The sequence below is a fragment of the Notolepis coatsorum genome (genome assembly GCF_963971535.1).
Source record: "Notolepis coatsorum genome assembly, chromosome: 3".
In the NCBI taxonomy this organism is placed as follows: Eukaryota; Metazoa; Chordata; class Actinopteri; order Aulopiformes; family Paralepididae; genus Notolepis; species Notolepis coatsorum.
Window position 1 is genome coordinate 34489387 of NC_140167.1, and position 21248 is coordinate 34510634.

General features: G+C 45.7%; 1 protein-coding gene across 4 annotated transcripts in view; it reads left to right on the plus strand.

Moving 5' to 3' along the window:
- Window positions 1–21248, plus strand: part of LOC311225481 (signal-induced proliferation-associated 1-like protein 1) — an 84844-nt gene that overhangs the window by 62328 nt on the left and 1268 nt on the right. For 3 of the 4 annotated variants that reach the window (XM_084310772.1, XM_084310770.1, XM_084310771.1), the window contains exons 9-20: window positions 3718–3992; window positions 5274–5537; window positions 6283–6432; window positions 8357–8511; window positions 8639–8715; window positions 9741–10165; window positions 11511–11735; window positions 13818–13980; window positions 14249–14453; window positions 16287–16433; window positions 17488–17653; window positions 20221–20299. In XM_084310772.1, the coding sequence (XP_084166898.1) occupies window positions 3718–3992; window positions 5274–5537; window positions 6283–6432; window positions 8357–8511; window positions 8639–8715; window positions 9741–10165; window positions 11511–11735; window positions 13818–13980; window positions 14249–14453; window positions 16287–16433; window positions 17488–17653; window positions 20221–20299 (2331 nt within the window). The remainder of the gene's footprint in view (window positions 1–3717; window positions 3993–5273; window positions 5538–6282; window positions 6433–8356; window positions 8512–8638; window positions 8716–9740; window positions 10166–11510; window positions 11736–13817; window positions 13981–14248; window positions 14454–16286; window positions 16434–17487; window positions 17654–20220; window positions 20300–21248) is intronic. The other variant, XM_084310773.1, reaches the window with a different exon arrangement.

Genomic DNA, 21248 nt, shown 5'->3' on the forward strand with positions numbered 1-21248 from the left:
CCACTGGCTGTCTCCACATGTGTCGGAGGAAGCATGTGGTAGACTTCAGGGTTCCCTTGTACCGACCAGTAGGAGGAACATGCGCACAACAACCAGGTAGGGGAGGGGGGGAATTGGCATAACGAAAAAAAATTGGGGATGGGGAGAAAAATTGAAAATCAGGCGGAGAAAAAGAGGATTAAAATATTTTTTTAATAAAAAAATCTTCTAATTGTTCAACTGGTCTTGAGGGCTTCAGTTGCCGAGGGATACACGCGGTTTGTAGGCCTTCAGCCTGCCTTAATTGGTTGAGTTGCCGAGGGATACAAGAGGTTTGTAGGCCTTCAACCTGCTTGGATTGGGTGAGTTGTCAAGGGATACAAGAGGTGTGTAGGCCTTCAACCTGCCTTGATTGGATGTGTTGTAGGGATACAAGAGGTTTGTAGGCCTTCAACCTGCCTGGATAGGTTGAATTGTAGGGATACAGGAGATTTGTAGGCCTTCATCCTGCCTGGATTGGTTGAGTTGTAGGGATACATTTGTGCCACAGTTTGAGCATGGCCACATTGGAGATTCTTCAAAACTTAAAGGTGGGAAAATACAGGTGTGTGTTTTGAATATAGAGAACTGTAGTTGCACACTATGGAGAAGATCAGTATATGAAAATACATCTTCATTTGTCTACCAAATCACATCAGTCATTGACAGGGAAATTTACCAACACACTGGTGGTACTAGTGACATCATGATGACATTACCAATCCTTCCTCTCTTTCTCTCTCTCTCTCTCTCGCTCTTGCTCTCTTGCTCTCTCTCTCTCACTCTCTCTAATGCACACACATGATACATAGCCTTCACTCATACCCCCCTTGTCTCAGTCTTTCATTCACATAGCCTTCAGTCCACATAACCATCTCACATCAGATCTATATCTCGTAGTCTGTATGTCAAGGTACCACTTAGTTTTGTCTACTCTGCTGTAGAAATACAGCTTTGTTAGCTCACCATTCCACAGAGATCTAGGGGCCCATTGCTGTAACCTAGGTCTCTCCATGTTGCAACATGTCATTCTGTCAGTAAAGTCTATCCTTAATCAAAGCCTCTGTTGTCTGCCTCAGTGAATTATCTGGTCAAACGATTCCCCGTCAGTAATTCCAGAGTAGTGGAGAGCAGGGTGGCCGGTGGTGACCAATTACATAATGCTGATATGTTTTTTTTGTTTCTCTGTCTGGCTAAGTAGATCTGCACTCTCTACGGTGCACTTGTTTATTCTTCACTGGCATAGCCTGCTCATATAATCTACCAAGTGACTAACGTTAGAGGTGACAACAAGGTGATAGTAATAATAATAATAATAATAATAATAATAATAATAATAATAATAATAATAATAATAATAATAATAATAATAATAATAATAATAAATTGTATTTGTATTGCACTTTTCGTTCACTAGGATCCCAAGTGCTACAGGGTTAAAACGGTTAAAAGAATTCAATAATTATTAATAAAAATACAGAGTAAAAATAGAACATAGTTATAAACATAGTATAAATAGAAAATGTATCCACTACTATCTCTCATTAAACACTGTGAATCCACTACTATCTCTCATTAAACACTGTGAATCCACCACTATCTCTCATTAAACACTGTGAATCCACCACTATCTCTCATTAAACACTGTGCCATGTTCAAATCAAATTAATTTGTAAAGCCAGCAATCACAAGTTAATGTCCCCATGGGCCGGACAAGTCTTCTTTAAACAAGTCAAGAAGAAACATCACAATAAATCAAGAACAAAAAACCCACCATGAAATCCAAAATAAATGTTAAATAAATAAATGCAACACTCCCAGACATACCCCAGTGAAGGTAAGGAAAAACCGAGCAATAGGAAAAAAGCACCACGATAGCACCAAGTTAGCTTGGTGTAGTATTGAAGCGCAGAACAATAAAAACACACACACAGAGGGAGAGAGAAAATCAAGCACACGAGTGCAAGATGTGTCTGTAGACATTTGGAATCGACCGATGCAGATTATTTCTAAATCAATCGGTCTATCACTATTCCAGAGTCACAACATTATTGAGTTTTGTCACAGAGTTGACCGCTGCCCATCTTTGCTTGTACAGATGTTCTCATCATTCTCACTCACCAAGTTCCAGCAGCATGCAAGTCTTGAGTTTGACTATAATAACACTATGGTGTGCGAGGACAGTATGTGGTTGTGGAGGGGCAAATTCTAAAGCTCCTTTTTCCTATTTAATGCACTTGCGATGTACATGAATCGCCCGCGCTGCGTGTTTCACAGTTCTACCCTTGAATACATAATTTATTGTTGTGCATTAGCAGAAATACATAAATAAATAGCTTGTCAAAGGTTTGGTTTCATGGTCCATGTTGAGTACTGGAGTAATCCGTCTTGATTGTCATGGATGTTTTGCTACTCTCATGCTTTCTGTTGGAGGTTTTTCGAGAGCCGTTATGTCCATTGTGTGTCTGCAGCATTAGTTAGTATGAGGTCATTCTGTTGATCCGATGATGGGCAACACGAGGGCGTAGCCTCTAATTATACCGTCGATCCAAACCACAGCTGCTGTGTTGTAACTCTGTGATTATAAACCATGCTAGACATAATGCATAGCAATTTGGTGACATGATATCATTACTCTGGTTACACAGTGGTCACGATAAGGCACCGCTTTTCATGGGGTTATGGTGGGGGTTATTTTGATCGTTCTCCTGACAATGCAATTTCAATTGTAGACCGTAAACAAGGAATTACCATAGCCTGCCACCGATACTGGCACCTGCTCTTGTGCAACGGGAATGTGAGTGTACGCCGCTGTCTTTACCGACACCCTGGCATGAGTCACAGCCGTAGCTTGATATCCAGGCCCCCCCCCCCCTCCTGCGGTTGGCTCCAGGACTGTGTTAACCACCAGGTAGATTCCCTGCCAGCTTCACACAGGTAGAGTAGGGGCTGGGCAGGGTGTGGGCCCGGTGCCGCCGGTGGTCTGGGAGTATGATGCCCACACACTGAAATTGAAGGGTGGTAATGATGGATTTATGTTATGGTGCCTTCAGTTCAGCAGGTTTCTACAGGGGGCTGAGATTTAAAAGATGTTTTTTTTTTTTTTTGGGGTAGAACACAGTAGAAATGTACCTGCAAAAGAGGGGGATGTGATGATTTGTGATGTTATTATTCCTTTGCACCACTAGGTGTCAGTATGGTAGGTTCAAGAACAAGTAAGAACGACCATCTTGGATTACCTGCATGAATAACATGTAACCTGATCTGCTGGAGTAAATAAATGTACTAGTGTTCATGATCAAGGACTCAACTCATCATTGAACCACCGAACAAAACAGTGACAACAAGGTGATAGTAGTGGATTTTATCTCTCATTAAACACTGTGAATGAATCCACTACTATCTCTCATTAAACATTTATGTTATGGTGCCTTCAGTTCAGCAGGTTTCTACAGGGGTTACAGAGATTTAAAAAGACGTTTATTTTTTGGTAGAACACCGTAGAAATGTACCTGCAAAATAGTGGGTTTTAATATTGCCTGTATCGAGTGTATGTGTCGTATACTAATAAATGTCCGCCTCCCTTCTCTGATCTTCCACTTTCAACTCCTCCTCTCTCTCTGTCTCATTCCCTTCACCTCTCCTCTCCATCGTCTCTCCTCCCGCCCCGCCTTTCCACCCGGCCTGTCCGTCCTCCAGCTGCTGACCAAGGGCAGCCAGACCACGGAGATGACCCTCCGCCGCAACGCCCTGGGCCAGCTGGGATTCCACGTGAACTTTGAGGGCATCGTGGCCGAGGTGGAGCCCTACGGTTACGCCTGGCAGGCGGGGCTCCGGCAGGGCAGCAGGCTGGTGGAGATCTGCAAGGTGTCCGTGGCCTCGCTGTCCCACGAGCAGATGATCGACCTGCTCAGGACCTCGGTCACCGTCAAGGTGGTCATCATTCCTCCACATGAGGACTCCACTCCACGCAGGTACAGTAGAGTAGGCACTGTGGCATTTCCTCTCGATGTCTTTTGTTAACGCCTCCCTCCCCCCTGTACCCTCCTTTCCTCGCCCCTCACCTGGTCATCCCTCCCCCCTGTACCCTCCTTTCCTCGCCCCTCACCTGGTCATCCCTCCCCCCTGTACCCTCCTTTCCTCGCCCCTCACCTGGTCATCCCTCCCCCTGTACCCTCCTTTCCTCGCTCCTCACCTGGTCATCCCTCCCCCCGTACCCTCCTTTCCTCGCTCCTCACCTGGTCATCCCTCCCCCTGTACCCTCATTTCCTCGCCCCTCACCTGGTCATCCCTCCCCCTGTACCCTCCTTTCCTCGCCCCTCACCTGGTCATCCCTCCCCCCTGTACCCTCCTTTCCTCGCCCCTCACCTGGTCATCCCTCCCCCACCCCCTTTCCTCCCAGGTAGCTTAAAAGACAATCCCATAGAATGAGGGGGGCGCTTGACCCATTCTCCTGGCCAGAGAAAGTCAAGTCCTATACTGAACTCCTGACCTTAATTGTATTTGATTAGCCATGTTTAACAATACAATCAAGAAGGGCGGCTAGGTGGTGTAGTGGTCTAAGGCACTCGCCACCAGTGTGGAGACGCTAGGATTCGCGTGTTCGAATCCAGCTCTCCACATTGTTTTTCAGTTTGGCTGGTCGTCCGCAGTAATACACATTGGCCGTATTACGGGGAGGGAAAAACTGAAGGGTGGGGATCGAACGTTGTGAACAAGCGACTCCTACAAGTCGGTTGGTGCGCCTGCGCAGTAGAATCAGGAAGTGTCGGGGGCAGCGTGAGCCTCCCACGCGTTACTCCTCGACACTGAGAGGTCGAGCTGCGCAGGTGAAAAGATGCGACTGCTGTTACCTCAAGTACCGGAGGGGACTTGTGCTATGTATGACTTAGTCCTCACTGCAGCCGGCTTGTGGGAGGCAAGAAACAGCGTTCGTGACAGGGGAGGGTTGAATTGGATGATACGAAATTGGGATGGGAGAAAAATATAGAAAAATGGGAGAAAAAGTGGATAAAAAAAAAACAATACAATCAAGAAGATTTGACCACACGCACATGGTCATTTCCCCCTGTCAATATCATCCCGTTTGATTTGATTCCATCGTTCTTATCGAGCGAGGAGTTCAATGAATGAACGTGGACTTGGCTTTAGGCCCCGCGGATCTTTCCGCCGAAGTTAACTAGACGGCGTACGGATCAATGAGACAACTCCCAGTGGTGTGGACTCACCGCGTCCGCCTCTCCCCCTCCTCACAGAGGCTGCTCGGAGATCTACCACATGCCCCTGGTGGACTACAAGAACCACAAGGAGGGCATGCCCTATGAGTTCAAGTTCCCGTTCCGCAGCAGCGGCAGCAGTAACAACAACACCAAGTGGCCCCGCACCTCCTCCAGCCCGCAGACGCGCGGCGGCATGGGAGGAACTCTAATCAAGGCCCCGGCTTCAGACTTCTCGGAGCGGGCCTCCGCCGCCATCCCCCGCAGTGTGTCCAGCGACGGGAGGCCCATCAACCATAAAAGGTGCGGATGGACCAATTTTTTTTTATGCAAGGATCTATGAATATGCAAATTGGCAACAAGGTGATATTTGATATTTACCAGGAATTCCGAGCAGTTAGCTTCTATTCTTTTAAGACATGTCGGTACCTACTCTGCTGTGTATGAATCTAAAGCTGTCGCCTTACTACACACTGGACCATGATAGGTGTGACCTATTAGTGACATTACACGTGCAACTCAGGTTTCAGGGAAGGTGCTCTGGGGCCAAGTTCTGCACAAATAACAACCTGTATCAAAGCCATTCCGCCATAAGAAAGACATGATCTTTAAGTTTTACCCGGTACCGACCACTTATCCAGTCCATTAACAGAATCATCATTAGCTTGGGATCCTTGGGACAAAAATGATTGAGATATAAATAATCCATATTTCACTTTCTTCATGAGAAATTACGTGCATGTGCCAAGCATGCTGGGAATGTAATTGATCTGATACCAAGAGCCAATTTGTAACTTGTCAGAAAACCACAAGTTACAAATTCGCTCTTGGCATCAGGTTGTAGTATCTCCGATTCGGATACTTCTTGGCATCGTATCCAAGAAGGTAAAAGACACCTCGCATTCAGAGTCAGACCCATCATTGTGCTCACACACGGATTAGAACTCAATAGTTGGGTGGTGCGTTCTAATGCGGTCTTTCTTGAATCATGTACATTTTAAAATGTATGTCTTGATGGGAAGCTTACTGTCTTACTATTCCCACACAGGTATTCCCCTGGGAACGACAACTACGCCCTGGCCTGCTCCATCGTGATGGGCCGCTCTCCACACAACCGCAGCTCCCCCACCAACATGTCCTACACGGACACCGGCACTGTGGGCCCCACCCACTGGAGACAGAAGTCCATGCCCGACGGGTCAGTTCACCTGTCGGATCATTTCGGGCCAACGCCCCCGGCTGAAGACTGGTTTGAATAGAACGCGCGGTTGGTTGATTACCGTATACCGACGCGGAAACTAGGGATGTCCTGATTGGATTGGATTGGATACGTAATTTTGGAGCCGATCGCGGCATATTTTAATTGACCAGTGTTTATCGGTATCGGGTTTAAGCCCGATCAAATTCGGATCCTTTTTTTGGTTAATATTTTTTTATAAATGAAACCATTAACTCATTCAGCGCCAGCTATTATCCTCATCCTGTAGTCACTGGGCCATGCTAAAAGATAGGCATTTTCACTGTGTGTCACAATGTTTGCAGAGCTATCTATATTCTATATTATAGCTATGGAGATTTTGATTTTATTTTATTTTATTAGGGATCCCCATTAGCTGGTGCGATAGCAACCAGCTAGTCTTCCTGGGGTCCACACACAAAAAAACATACAAAAATAATCACTATTGCAAAAACAAAATTATTAAGTCAGTACACACAATGCATAATGAAACTACTGTAACAATTAAGATAGCTAAAATTACATTAGTGTAAAACAAAAACAAAAAATTACTTTACAGTGTTAAAAACAATTTAAAAACAATTTAAGATTCTTTTTAAAAGTGAATCTACTGTAAATGCAGCAGAGGTTCCGAGGCAGGCCATTCCAAAGAGTTAATGCTCTAAAATAAAAGATCTCTCCAAAGCGCTGGTTCTAGGACCTGGCAATTCAAGCTGCCCACTACTGGAACCTCTAGTGTAATGCTCGTGCATATGGAGACAATACTATGGCTCATTTGACAGTCACTACCTCTCATCCAACATGTAAAAAAGAGTAAATTTTTTCATGTATACGTTCGTGTGTTATCCCGTGGTGAATATTGTATAGTTTCGGAGTGATCCGGGCTAATTCCTGGAAGCTGCGTTATGGAGCGCTGTGTGAATTTTGTTATAGTCGTTCGCGTTGCTCTCTGGACACATTACTATTTCCAAATCAAAGGTATATAATAGGTATTAGGTTTCATCATGAATGCATCAAAGGCGGGGGTAATTTTTTGATGCTCTGATCGTCAGCAACGGCATATGTTTTGAACACTACATACGTTGATCGTTGCGATCTTTGTGAAATCATTGTTGGATCAAAGTAGGATTGATGTGATATAGTCCTTACCTTTACTAGGAGGTATCCCAAAATGAATATTCCAATTGCCTGATTGCGATTTCCAGTATTGATGTCCATCGAAATGGGACAAACTATGCATGAAGTGTGCTGGACGCTTTCCAAAGGGCTCGAATGAAGCCTTTCACTTGCCCGGGTACCATTTCTTCACCCGGACCATATATAATGTAACACACAGTGTGAAATAAGGTGTCAAAGGGTAGGCGATACTGCCACCTAGCAGGATTCGGCTGGCATTGCAATCTCAAGGTCTCAGAATGAGTTCCAATGGTAACACTGAGGTCCGTGAGAGTGTATAGGATATTAAAATCGAAAGAAAGAAAAAACTATCTAAAAACGTAATATTACGTTTTTGGCGCTCAACGGTTGGCGAGCAAACACGTAATATTACGTTTTTAGATAGTTTTTTCTATCTAAAAACGTAATATTACGTTTTTGGCGCTCAGCGGTTGGCGAGCAAACACGTAATATTACGTGATTGACGTTGAAAGTGTTAAGGGAAAGCTGTGATGTAGGCAAAGCGGAACTATTCAAGCATATCTTACTGTACCTACAGTGCAATGGTTATTATCTGCTATATTATCTAGGAAAATACAAATATCGGATCAGGACTCCTGATCGGGATTGGGGGCAGAAAAACGTAATGGGGACATCCCTAATGCAAAGCCATCCTGCTGAAGACGGTACTCATTACACAGTACACTAACCACCTTCTCCATCTCTCCAGGTTTAACAACAACAACCGCCACTCTCCGGTATCGTGCGAGCGCCAGGTGCCAGGGGACGGGCCCAACGGCCCCAAACCTGCCCCTAGCATCGCATGGACCAGATCTGTGGACGGAGGAGACATGGGGAGCAGGTCTGGGGACAGAGGCAGCGCAGGTGAGAAGTTACTAGATCGACTCTCAGCTGGTCTAAGATCCTATAGCGCTGATCGCCGTCCATTTGGTCGCAGTGAGACCATTCATAAGTGAGACTTAATTTACCCGTCTGTCCTTGCTTTCTGCAGACCCTCTGGTACCCAAGACAGCGGGGCCCCGCCTCCAGGAGCAGCCTGGTCACATTTCTCCCAACAAGAGCACTAAGGTGAGGAAGAATGAACACAGTAGTTGTGTTCCTGGTGTTTCCTGGCAGGCTGGATGATGCTGGATGATGCTGGAAGACATGCTGGTTAAAGAGGTCATCTAGCAGCAGAAGGGTTGCTATTTCAGTCCCTGCTACTGGCAGTGCTCAGTGTCAGTGCTGCTCCTGAGCAAGAACATCTAACCTTATGAATAGGTGAACCACACTGTAAACACTGGTGTTAAACTGTTCAATAATAGCTAAGATGCAGTGCAACGGACAATTGCTTACAATTAGTGCTGTCAGGCGATTAAAAAAATGTATCTAATTAATTACAGGATTTGTAATTAATTAATCTAATTAATCTCATTTTAATCGCATTTTTATGCCTGATATTCTATATTCTATAATCATATTTCAAATTGGCAGAATTCAGTACTGTATCTACAAAACCTTCTGTTTAATCATCTTCCATCTATTAATTTGCTTAGATTTTTCAGGTCTGGTCAATTTGAGCATAGTGTTATTCACAGTCAAAGATAAAAAAATAAAAAGTAATTGATATTCTCATTTGGTTCATTACAATTTACTCAAGCCTAGTAACAGACACAGTATTTCTGACACTGGGAATACATTCCCTGAGATCCATAGATGTCCCTAGAATCAGATACCAAGAACATGCAAATGGACCATATAAAAAAAAAAAGTCTGTAAATGTGTATTCTACATTCTTATGGAATGAATGAGCTAAAACATTTTCTTTTATTAAAATAAATATATATATATATATTTTTTTTCTTTTTTTCTTTTTTGTAATTACATTTTTGCTGTGTAATTAATTAATCTAATTAACACGATAAACTGACAGCCCCATGTCATCAAAATGTAAACCATACAGTATAGACCTACTTCAAGCACAACTTGTTGCTCGGCCCTTCAAATAATAAAACGCATATCAAGGGCTGCTTATAATGTGAGAAGGACATGAAATACAATACTGTCAAAACCCTATCTTTATCAGAAACGAGTAATCATGTTTCTCTTGACAGGTGGATGCGCCGTATTCATCCAGCCAATCGAGCAGCAACACGCTCTCCAGCAATGCCTCCAGCTCCGCTCACAGCGACGAGAAGTGGTACGAGGTGGGCTCTCGGTCCGGGATGCGGCCCGACTCGGAGCTCAACGGCTACCTTCAGGGGACGTCCACAGACAGCGGCATCGACTCCACGTCGTTCACCGCGACCCAGAGCAGCACGGCCTCCTCCACCGGGGCTTTCAGGGGCATAGACAAGACCCTGTCCTGGCAGGACGAGCCAGCAGGTGGCCGAAGGGCCACTGACGCCTCCCCTCCGGTCCCAGACTCCCTGGCCCCTCTCGGAAGCGACGAGACCTCCTCCACCAAGAGCCCCTCGGCCTTCCCCCTGCCCCCCGAAGGTGGCTCCTACGGCCTCAGCGACGCCACCTCCCACTCCAGGTGTGCTGCAGTGTTCTCAGAGGGTTCTCAGGGTTCTCAGAGGGTTCTAAGCGTGTTCTCAGAGGGTTCTCTTAGAGTCAGCTATTCAGGCAGCCGAGGCATTTGCCTTTGCGCATCAATGTTTCATTAAACAGACAGTGATGCATTGTAGTCCAGATATATCCTTAATTGTCCCAGATGGAAAAGTCCAGCTCTGTGGGTTTGGCCTTTAGAGCAGGAGAGAGGCACAAGGGGTGGGGGGGGGTGTGTGTGTGTGTGTGTGTGTGTGTGTGTGTGTGTGTGTGTGTGTGTGTGTGTGTGTGGAAAAGTTTATTAACAGATTGCAGAATGGGTACAGTACAGCTCAATACATACAATTGTTAAGGGGATGCAGACCAGAGAAAGACTTTCGTCTTGTTTACATCAGGGTCCCCCATTTTCAATTCATCATTGTGTGTGTGTGTCAGCATTTCGGAGAGAAAGGGAGCTCTTGAAGCGGGGAGGAATGTAGAAGCTCTGCAATGTTCTCCCTCCTAAATCCCACTTCCTTCGAATCAACTGAAGCTTTCCTCTCCCTCTCTTCCCCACTCAGCCAGAAATAACTTCTGCACCACCAGAGCTGTACACTAGCGGCATTGTTTTGTAGTGTAGACACACACACACACCCCGTACCGTTTGAAAGGTAGTGAGCTTTCATGTGGAACCTTGGAAAAAATATAGTTTGAAAAGAGTTGGAATTGAAAGGTCCAAGGACGTCGCCTCCTATTTTCTATTTTTTATTTATGAATTTGGAAGTTGGAACTCGTCTTTATCTCTGAAGATAAACTGGAAGATGCAAGGAATGGAAGCTCTAGCTAGTGATGTTTGAGAAAGTTTTATAGTGGGTGTATATCTGTGTCTGTCTGAGTGCTTACAGAGGTTGTAAGGGACATTATGCAGCTTGATAATGGGTTTTATATATCAAATTTAAATCTTGGATGAGATTTTATCTAGTATTAAAAGCACACTAATGAAATGTGTATACGTTTAGGTTCTCTAATGAAGTTACAAGCTTCACTACATACAAGCTACAAGCCTTCAGTGTTTTCATGATTACCCAAAACTAACAGCACCTTTCTCTCCCCCATGCACCTTTCCTGTCCTCTCTCTCTCTCTCTCTCTCTCTCTCTCTCTCTTTCTCTCTCTCTCTCTCTCTCTCTCTCTCTCACTCACTCTGTGTGTGTTTGTGTGTCTTTTTCTCTCTCTCCATCTCTCTTTCACTCTGTGTGTCTGTCTCTCTCTCTCTGTTTGTGTGTGTCTCTCTCTCTCTCTCTCTCTCTCTCTCTCTCTCTCTAATAAAGTTGTTTGGATCTCTCTCTCTCTTCAGCACCCTGAGTTCGGGCCACTCCAATAGCTCCATGGGACAGGGCTGCGCCCCCAGCTCGCCCCAGGAGGAGCCGGCTGCCGTGGCCACGTCCCCCACCTCCCAGAGCTCCCTCTCCCCCGGCCCCAAGAGCTTCTACCCCCGCCAGGGAGCCACCTCCAAGTACCTGATTGGCTGGAGGAAGCCCGGCGGCACCGTCAACTCTGTCGACTTTGGCAACACCCGCAAGTGAGTGCTCTCTGGGAGGGAGGAGCAGATTGTAGATGCTTCCTAAACAGCCTCTGCCGTTGTTTAAACAGGGTATCTCACTGCGTGGGATATTGTGAAAGGATTTTCATTCTGTGTGAAGAATGCATCCCACTGTTAGGGGTGTTGGAAAGCAGTGACTGCTCAGAGCATTTTATCTTGGGCAATGCTGCCACCCTGTGGTGTAGCCATGTATTTCAGGTCCTGCTTTTTTTTTATGCTCGTGCATCGTTTCACAGCATAATATCACGGTGCCTATCTAGGTGTGTGAAAGTATGGGACATGGATTTAATAATTTCTTAAGAACTTAATATGTTTTGGAATCTCACAAAACGTCTGTGTAAGAAAAAAAAACGTTGTTCCGTACCAGTACACAAATGACTACATTCTCATATTTATTAGTGCTGTCAGGTGATTAAAAAAATTAATCTAATTAATTACAGGATTTGTAATTAATTAATCTAATTAATCGCATTTTAATCGCATAACCATTTTATGCCTGATATTCTATATTCTATAATCATATTTCAAATTGCATGTGTCCGGATGGCAGAATTCAGTACTGTATCTACAGTACAAACCTTCTGTTTAATCATCTTCCATCTATTAATTTGTTTAGATTTTTCAGGTCTGGTCAATTTGAGCATAGTGTTATTCACAGTCAAAGATAAAAAAAAATGTATTGATATTCTCATTTGGTTCATTACAATTTACTCAAAATAAGATTTTCATTCAATCAATCACCGTGCAGATTGATTGATTGAATGAAAATGTTATTAACAGATTGCAGAATGGGTACAATACAGTACGGCTCAATACACACAATTGTTAAGTGGATGCAGACCAGAGAAAGACTTTACATCAGGGTCCCCCATTTTCAATTCATAATGAATTGTAAGTAAGGGTGCAACTTGCACCGTGCAATCCATTCTTTGTGGATCTAGCCCACAGTATTTCTGACACTGGGAATACATTCCCTGAGATTCATAGATTCATAGACTATATTAAAAAAAAGTCTGTAAATGTGTATTTTTTTTTTTTATTTTTTTTTATTTTTCCTCCATTTTCCTCCGATTTTCTCCCATCCCAATGTTAGTCATATGCCAATTCCCAGTCCCTTCCTGGTCGCTGCGCACTTACCCCCCACAGTCAGATCATCTGGGAGAGTGGAGGCTACCACGTGCTTCCTCCGACACACGTCCAGCCAATCACAGCTTCTTTTCACCTGGCAGCGCGGACTCTCATCGAGAGGGCGTAGCGTGTGGGAGGACCACACTATCCCCCTCAAGTCCTATCCGCGCTTAGCAGGCGCCCCGACCGAACTGTAGGAGTCGCTGTTTACAACGACCCGGACCCACCCCGCCAGCTTCTCCCACCCTCCAATACAGCCAATTGTATTGGTGCAGACGGCCAGCCAAGCTGGTGACAACCCCGGAGCTGTGAGCTGGATTCGAACAGGCGAATCCAGCTCACAGCTCCGGGGTTGGTGACGAACGCAATCTCCGCTCGGCCACCTAACCGCCTGTAAATGTGTATTCTACATTCTTATGGAATGAATGAGATACAAAAAAAATTATAAAAAAAAAAAAAAAAAAATTGTTTTGTAATTAATTTTGAGTTAATTTTCATAACGCGATAATTTGCTGTGTAATTAATTAACGCGATAAACTGACAGCCCTAATATTTATATGTTGTGAATAACCCTCAGCTGTAGCTTGATATGACCTTGTCTACTGTGATATTACCCTGGTAGCTGACGTCATATTCAACATCCACCACAAGAACATTGATGTGTGTGTGTGTGAGTGAGTGCGTACTATCATCACAGACAAAGGATAATGATTGAGTCCATATGTACGGCAGTGTCCTTGCCGGTCTTAACCCTTTCACTGTGTCGTGTGGCCACGACAGAAGGTTAACCTTATGTCGTGTGGCAGTGAAAGGGTTAACCGGCTGTCGTGTGGCAGTGAAAGGGTTAACCTTATGTGTATTGTCGCAGTGAAAGGGTTAACCCCTTTGGTAGCGGCAGTGAAAGGGTTAACGGCGTGTTACCTCTGTTCCCAGACGCCATCAGAGCGACGGTCTGCTGGGCGGCCAGCCTCAGCTCAGAGCCAACCTGCGAGGCGCACAGTCCCCCCATCGCCAAGCTCCCAAGTCCAGCCTGGAAGAGGACCTGAAGAAACTCATCACCCTGGACAGCCCTCCACCCACTGCCCACGAACACAAGGTACAGAGTCAATGTTGATCTCTGTTGCATAGATTGCAAGTGATATAATCAATGTGATGTGGAGTTTCATTCATATTCACACGAGTTTCATTCTAAAAACGGGACTTGGAAAATTCACAGCTAATAAGATAAGATAAGATATTGAATCTGTCGCTGAACGTGCCCCTCATCTTGGCTAGCTCCTCATAGAGGGGGTGGGAGGGGTTCTCCGGGATAGCGGCCAGCTTCCTTCTCACCCTCCTCTCTGCCCCTCCCTCCCTCCCGCTAGCCGTCGTTCCCGGCCCCGCCTCCCTGCCGCCGCTCACTCCAGCGCACCCTGTCGGACGAGAGCATCTACAGCGGCCAGCGGGAGCCATCCTACTGCAGCGGGCAGCGTGATGCGCCGGGCGACCTGCTCTTCAACTGCTCCACCGTGCCACGCTCGCCCACCGCCCGCCACGCGGTCACCCGGCGAGCCTCGCACAAGTCCCTGGGTGAGTCTTTTTTTTTTTTTTTTTTTATTTGTTTTTTTGCGTTTATCGCTTTTCTGGTCAAGTATGAACGACAGAAACAGGTTGAAACGGGATGTAGAGCAGGGGAAGACATTCTGAGAAATGACGGCGGGTCCGGGAATCGAACTCGTGTCCCCCAGATCCGTGACGAGCACGGTTTTCCCCGACGCAGAAATAGCGCCGAGATATGCGGTGAGCTACTGGAGCTCCCTTCCCCTGGGTGAGTCTTAGAAGCGTAGAGGAAAGTGCAGCTCGTTAGCCATGTTTAAACGCCCCGTGAAATGTCTCATCTGTTTATCACTAAGTGTCAAAAATGCACACACAAAATATTTTATTCACTATACATGTCCAGTGCATGAACACTATAAATGTCCAGTGCATGAACTACACCCTCCAATGCGCGGGTACTTTAGGATGTCAATTGTAAATCAAGTCCGGTTTGCTGATCCAGAAATACATCAGTACTACATCAGTATCAGTATCAGTGCCGTGAAGCTTGTGGTGCCGTGAGCCGTTTTCCGTGGATGTATAATGATTTTCCCCACTGGTCATGTTTCTTGGTTTGTGATGGAGGTAATTGGGCTCGTAAGGCCTTGAACTCAGTGTAATAATTGGATTCCTCATTGGCCTTCCAATATGCCCCGGTCCAGTGCAGTTATCAATGATGGTGTCAGAGTTGGATGTTCTAGACTAGAGGTTAGATTTCCTTTGGTTCGCACTAAAAACACATGCTCTCTCCTTGCACTGTATGAAGTGCTTTGGATACAGAAACCTCCACTGAACGGTGCAGAACGTACATAACAATATAATGATATAGAGCGAGATCTATACAGCTATCTTCCCAGAACAGACCTGGATGTGGGTGGAGTAGTGATGGGACAATACGAGTAACTCATGATACGATAATGTGACTATATTTGGCCCTCGATAACTAAGTACACAAAATCTGTGATAATTGATATATTGCAAGAAATTTCATCTGTGTAACTGAAGAAAAGAAAATACCCATAAAAAGGCAAAACGCAGGAATTATGTATTTATTGAATAAATACATAATTCCTGCGTTTTGCCTTTTTATTTTATTCACAGAATTGACATGAAAGCTATCAGATTCTTTAATGTGCATCACAAACTGACCAATTGTACATGAAACAATGTTCAACAAATTGCATAGTGCCTCTTTAACACACACTGGCCACAACTTGATTATTAACTATTAATTATGTCCCCAACGGAAAACTGTTACCATCTGCAATAATATTTTTTTATATATGATCTGTTTTAACGTTTTCAGTCTGTTCACCTCATTCCAATCGTTTCTCTTGCAGTAAAATACAAACCTTTTTAAATTAAATATATATATATTTGTTTATATCGATACTTTGCATCACTGTATCAATATAATATGTCACTGTATCAATATAATATGTCACTGTATCAATATACTGCAATATGTCACTGTATCAATATAATATGTCACTGTATCAATATAATATGTCACTGTATCAATATACTGTAATATGTCACTATCAATATACTGTAATGTCACTATCAATATAATATGTCACTATATCAATATAATATGTCACTATCAATATACTTTAATATGGCACTGTATCAATATACTTTAATATGGCACTGTATCAATATAATATATCACTATCAACTTACTTTAATATGGCACTGTATCAATATAATATGTCACTGTATCAATATAATATGGCACTGTATCAATATAATATAGGCACACAACATATAGTATTGACCCCACCCCTAGTGTGGAGTGCGTCTCACCCGGTGCTCTCTCCTCCCCAGGCGACCTGACGGCCCCAGACAGCTCCATGCTCCATGACAGGAGGAGGCAGCCGCTGCAGGAGCCTGTCCTCATGCCGCTGCCTGACGGTGGGCCTGACGGCCCGCTGGACTGGGCTCACCTGGTGGACGCGGCCAAGGCCTTCGAAGGTAAGCACCAGGGTCAAGTAACCTGTTCTAATAGGACTGTTTTATGAAGGTAAGCACCAGGGTCAAGTAACCTGTTCTAATAGGACTGTTTTATGATGGTAAGCACCAGGGTCAAGTAACCTGTTCTAATAGGACTGTTTTATGATGGTAAGCACCAGGGTCAAGTAACCTGTTCTAATAGGACTGTTTTATGATGGTAAGCACCAGGGTCAAGTAACCTGTTCTAATAGGACTGTTTTATGACTTAACATTGTTCCCCATAGTTGGCAATTTGATTCAAATCTGGGTTTAAAGCATTTATTTTTTGCATCTGTAATTATTACTGTATTTCAGGGGCATTTTATTAAGTTGTTTTTGAAGGGATATTTTTGTCCCAAGCCCTGTTAATTTCCTACCTGATAGGCACTATACCCAAAGTACAAGTCAAAAGTGTATCATCCTTTGGACCCATGCGTCTAAATCAACCCTAAAATGTTTTATAAATGTAATCTTCACTTATCAGCTCTTAGAATTTAAGATTTTAAGGGAGGAATAACTGCCGCTCTTCTTCAGTGAGAGTTTAAAGGGCACACCCTCCTGGTTCCACCCTGCTGTCATCTGTTTTACCACCAGCAGAGCGCGCTGTTATTCTTTCACTTAGGACCACCTGATCTGTTATGGACTTCAGAGCTAAACTGTCCTACAAACCAATCGACCACAGCGGCGAGGGCCCCAGCCTCCCTCTAGGGCTCCTCCCACCAATGGGAAAACGGTGGGGGGAGGGGGGTGTATTGTATCTCAGTAAATGTATAAATGATAAGCAAGACATATTTTTAATTGTCATCATTAATACTATGTAAAATGTTAACTAAGTCTAACTAAACTAAGTCTAAACGAACTAAGTCTAACTAAACTAGGATTGGATTTAAACACCATGGCATGGAAAGGGGACCAGGTGGTGAAGAGGGAGGGGCGGGGGGCGGGGGCGGGCGCCGGCCCCCAAGTCACTTCTCTCATAGGCCCTTGAACAACAACGCCTCTGAATAAACGTCTTCTTTCTGTGCGTCTTCTTCAGAGCAGAGACTGGTCCTGCTAGCCGCTCAAGAGGAGAGCTCCAGAACTGAGACGACACCCCCATCAGCATCACCACCACCACCACCCCCAGCAGCAGCAGCAGCCACACCCAGCCACCAGCAGGCTGAGCCTCAGACGGCCCCCACGCCCAGACACCTCTCCCCCGAGTAAGTCACCTAGACTCACCGCTCCATCACGGCTTGTTCTGTTTGAGAGGAGACCTTTATTGCCCCCCGAGGGAGGGGGGGGGGGTGGTTGTTGACGGCGCCGTGTGGTGATGAATAGGGAAAGAAATGGAACACGGTAGATAAGAAAACAAAAGGAGATGAAAAGGATAATGAGACCTAAGGGCACACAATTATAGATTTGTACAACAGATATATATGCGTATGACTGATCTAAACTTCAAGACTACAGGTGATGGCAACTGAGATTAACATGAGAATCATGCGAGAGAGCAGACGCTGTGTAGTGAACGGATAGTGTGCATACAATACAGAGCAGGCTACTACTATTCCCCATAGTAGTATGGATACATATTAAAGCGTATCATGTACCCAAAGTAAAGAGGATGTCAACAGGTCAGCAAACCCATGTGCTAAATATAAGGAAATGGTTCCTTGGCCCATATAGAAGGGATGAGCCGCTGGCCTCATCATATAGAGGATGTGATAAGATAAGATGATCCTTTTATTAATCCCCTAGGGGAAATGCAGGTGTCAAAGCAGCATTGGGGGGGGGCCCTCTATATGATGAGGCCAGCGGCTCATACAGAGCGAGACGTTGTTCATGATGAAGAGGAGCTTGGCCTTCATCTGTTTCTCTTTTTTTTTAATCCACTTTTTCTCCTTATTTTTCTCCCATCCCAATTTCGTGATTCCAATTCTCCCCTTCCCTGTCTTGAACGTTGCTAGACTATGCCTCCCACTGGTCGGCTGTAGTGAGGATGGAAGCCTTGCATCACGTGTCCCCTCCGGTACACGAGGAGGCAGCCTGTCGCATCTTTTCACCAGACAGCGCGGACTCTCAGTGGCGAGGAGTAACACTTGGGAAGGCTCACGCTGCCCCCAATACTTCCTGTTTCTGCCGTACAGGCGTCACCCGACCGACCTGTAGGAGTCGCTGTCCACAACGTCCAATCCCCACCCACCGGTTTTCCCACCCTCTTAACACTGCCAATTGTGTTAGTATGACGACCGGCCAAGCCGGTAGCAACGCCGAGAGCCGGGCTCGATACCAGCATCTCCTGCGTTAGTGGCGAGTGCCTTGCCCACTGCGCCACTCAGCCGCCTCATCTGTCCCTCTTGTTACAGCAGCCAGAGCGTCCAGGTCGTCCCCAGTGAGTGGGCGAGCCTCTCTGAGCGTCCAGGCCGTCCCCAGTGAGTGGGCGAGCCTCTCTGAGCGTCCAGGCCGTCCCCAGTGAGTGGGCGAGCCTCTCTGAGCGTCCAGGCCGTCCCCAGTGAGTGGGCGAGCCTCTCTGAGCGTCCAGGCCGTCCCCAGTGAGCGGGCGAGCCTCTCTGAGCGTCCAGGCCGTCCCCAGTGAGTGGGCGAGCCTCTCTGAGCGTCCAGGCCGTCCCCAGTGAGTGGGCGAGCCTCTCTGAGCGTCCAGGTCGTCCCCAGTGAGTGGGCGAGCCTCTCTGAGCGTCCAGGCCGTCCCCAGTGAGTGGGCGAGCCTCTCTGAGCATCCAGGCCGTCCCCAGTGAGTGGGCGAGCCTCTCTGAGTGGGCGAGCCTCTCTGAGCGTCCAGGCCGTCCCCAGTGAGTGGGCGAGCCTCTCTGAGCGTCCAGGCCGTCCCCAGTGAGTGGGCGAGCCTCTCTGAGTGGGCGAGCCTCTCTGAGCGTCCAGGCCGTCCCCAGTGAGTGGGCGAGCCTCTCTGAGCATCCAGGCCGTCCCCAGTGAGTGGGCGAGCCTCTCTGAGCGTCCAGGCCGTCCCCAGTGAGTGGGCGAGCCTCTCTGAGCATCCAGGCCGTCCCCAGTGAGTGGGCGAGCCTCTCTGAGTGGGCGAGCCTCTCTGAGCGTCCAGGCCGTCCCCAGTGAGTGGGCGAGCCTCTCTGAGCGTCCAGGCCGTCCCCAGTGAGTGGGCGAGCCTCTCTGAGCGTCCAGGCCGTCCCCAGTGAGTGGGCGAGCCTCTCTGAGCGTCCAGGCCGTCCGCAGTGAGTGGGCGAGCCGCTCTGAAATCAGTTTGTTAAAGCTGTCGGCCCTCCTTTCTTTACCGTCTCCTCTCCGGTACGCGACAGCTCTGTTTTGATTGCTTTGATAGTGAGTGATACTGGTGTACATGTTGGACCAATGAGAGCCTTAAATAGGGTGGCAGCGTCGTGATAATTTCTCCGATACTAAATGATGATGCCGTGAGAGTAGCGCGCCATGAATCAAATGAAAGTGACTTCATTTTCAAGCGTGTTCAGGCCTAGAGGGATTTTAAATCTCTCTCTAATGGAGAGAAATCATCTGTCATTCTTTTGTCCAGTGATCACAAATTGATGATATCAAGTATTTTATCTTCCCTTCAGTTCCCTTTATTCTATTGGATCCCTGTTAGCTTCCAGATAATAATCGCAAGTCTTCCTGAGGTCCACATGTAAATTTAATTCAATTGGACTATCTTTCCTTCAGTAAAGGGTGGGGGGAGGGGGGTCGGAAGGCTACTCTGTTCTAAGCAGCGTTGGTTCTCATGTCCGATCACACACCGTCTCTGTCTGCTGGTAGTGACGGTGGTGTCTGTTCCCCACAGTGAGACGCCAGCCTGTCTGATGGGGAAGGTGAGCCAGCTGGAGTCGATGGTCCAACTGCTCCAGGATGACCTGAAGAAGGTGAGACTTCTTGTGTGGTCACTGGAGTCAGAAGAGTGGGAGACGATCCTTTTTTAGACGTGTGTTGTTACCATGTGGGATATTTTTACACTTGATGTTGTGGCTTCAAGTTGGAGGAACCCTGGGGCACACACTTAGTCTGTGAAAAGGTCACTGTGTGTGTGTTCTCTCAGCTCTTCTCTCTGCACTTTCTGTATTGCTGTAATGATGCCCCCTGCCATTACTGTTATGTTTTCATGCAGTGATGTGCAATTATTTATTATTATTATTTTATTTTTATTTTAAAGATGCAAAGCACCTCACAGATCAATTTCACTAACTCATTCACACATTAAGCCCTAGTCATATTTTCAGAAAATGTGCCTAAAAATGCATACCTACTGTAAGTAAATGGAAGATTGCTCCACTTCTACAAGGTCCATTTGCATTCTAGGGACATCTATTGATCTCAGGGAATGTATTCCCAGTGTCAGAAATATTGTCTGTTACTAGGCTTGAGTAAATTGTAATGAACCAAAGGAGAATATAAATAAAAAAATGTCATCTTTGACAGTGAATAACACCATGCTAACATTGACCAGACGTAAACAATTAAGCAAATGAATAAAGGGGAGATGATTTACATGTTTTTTTTGTAGATGCAGTACTGAATTTTGCCATCCGGACACATGCAATTTCAAATATGAATATATTATATAATATAGAATATCAGGCCTATAAATTACCTTATTATGGACAAGTCACACATCTATGCATCTGGCCAAATCTTCTCTTTCCAATGGCAGAGTTTAATCTGGATTTAGTACCACCAGGCGCCCCTGACAGGGCTGCAAAAACCGTGAATGAAAGCTACTGTAAGTACAGTTACTTTTTTATAATGTAAACTGCTCCGACATTTTTCATCAGATTGCAACGCCTTTTTTTGCATTCTATTTTATGGCAAAAACGT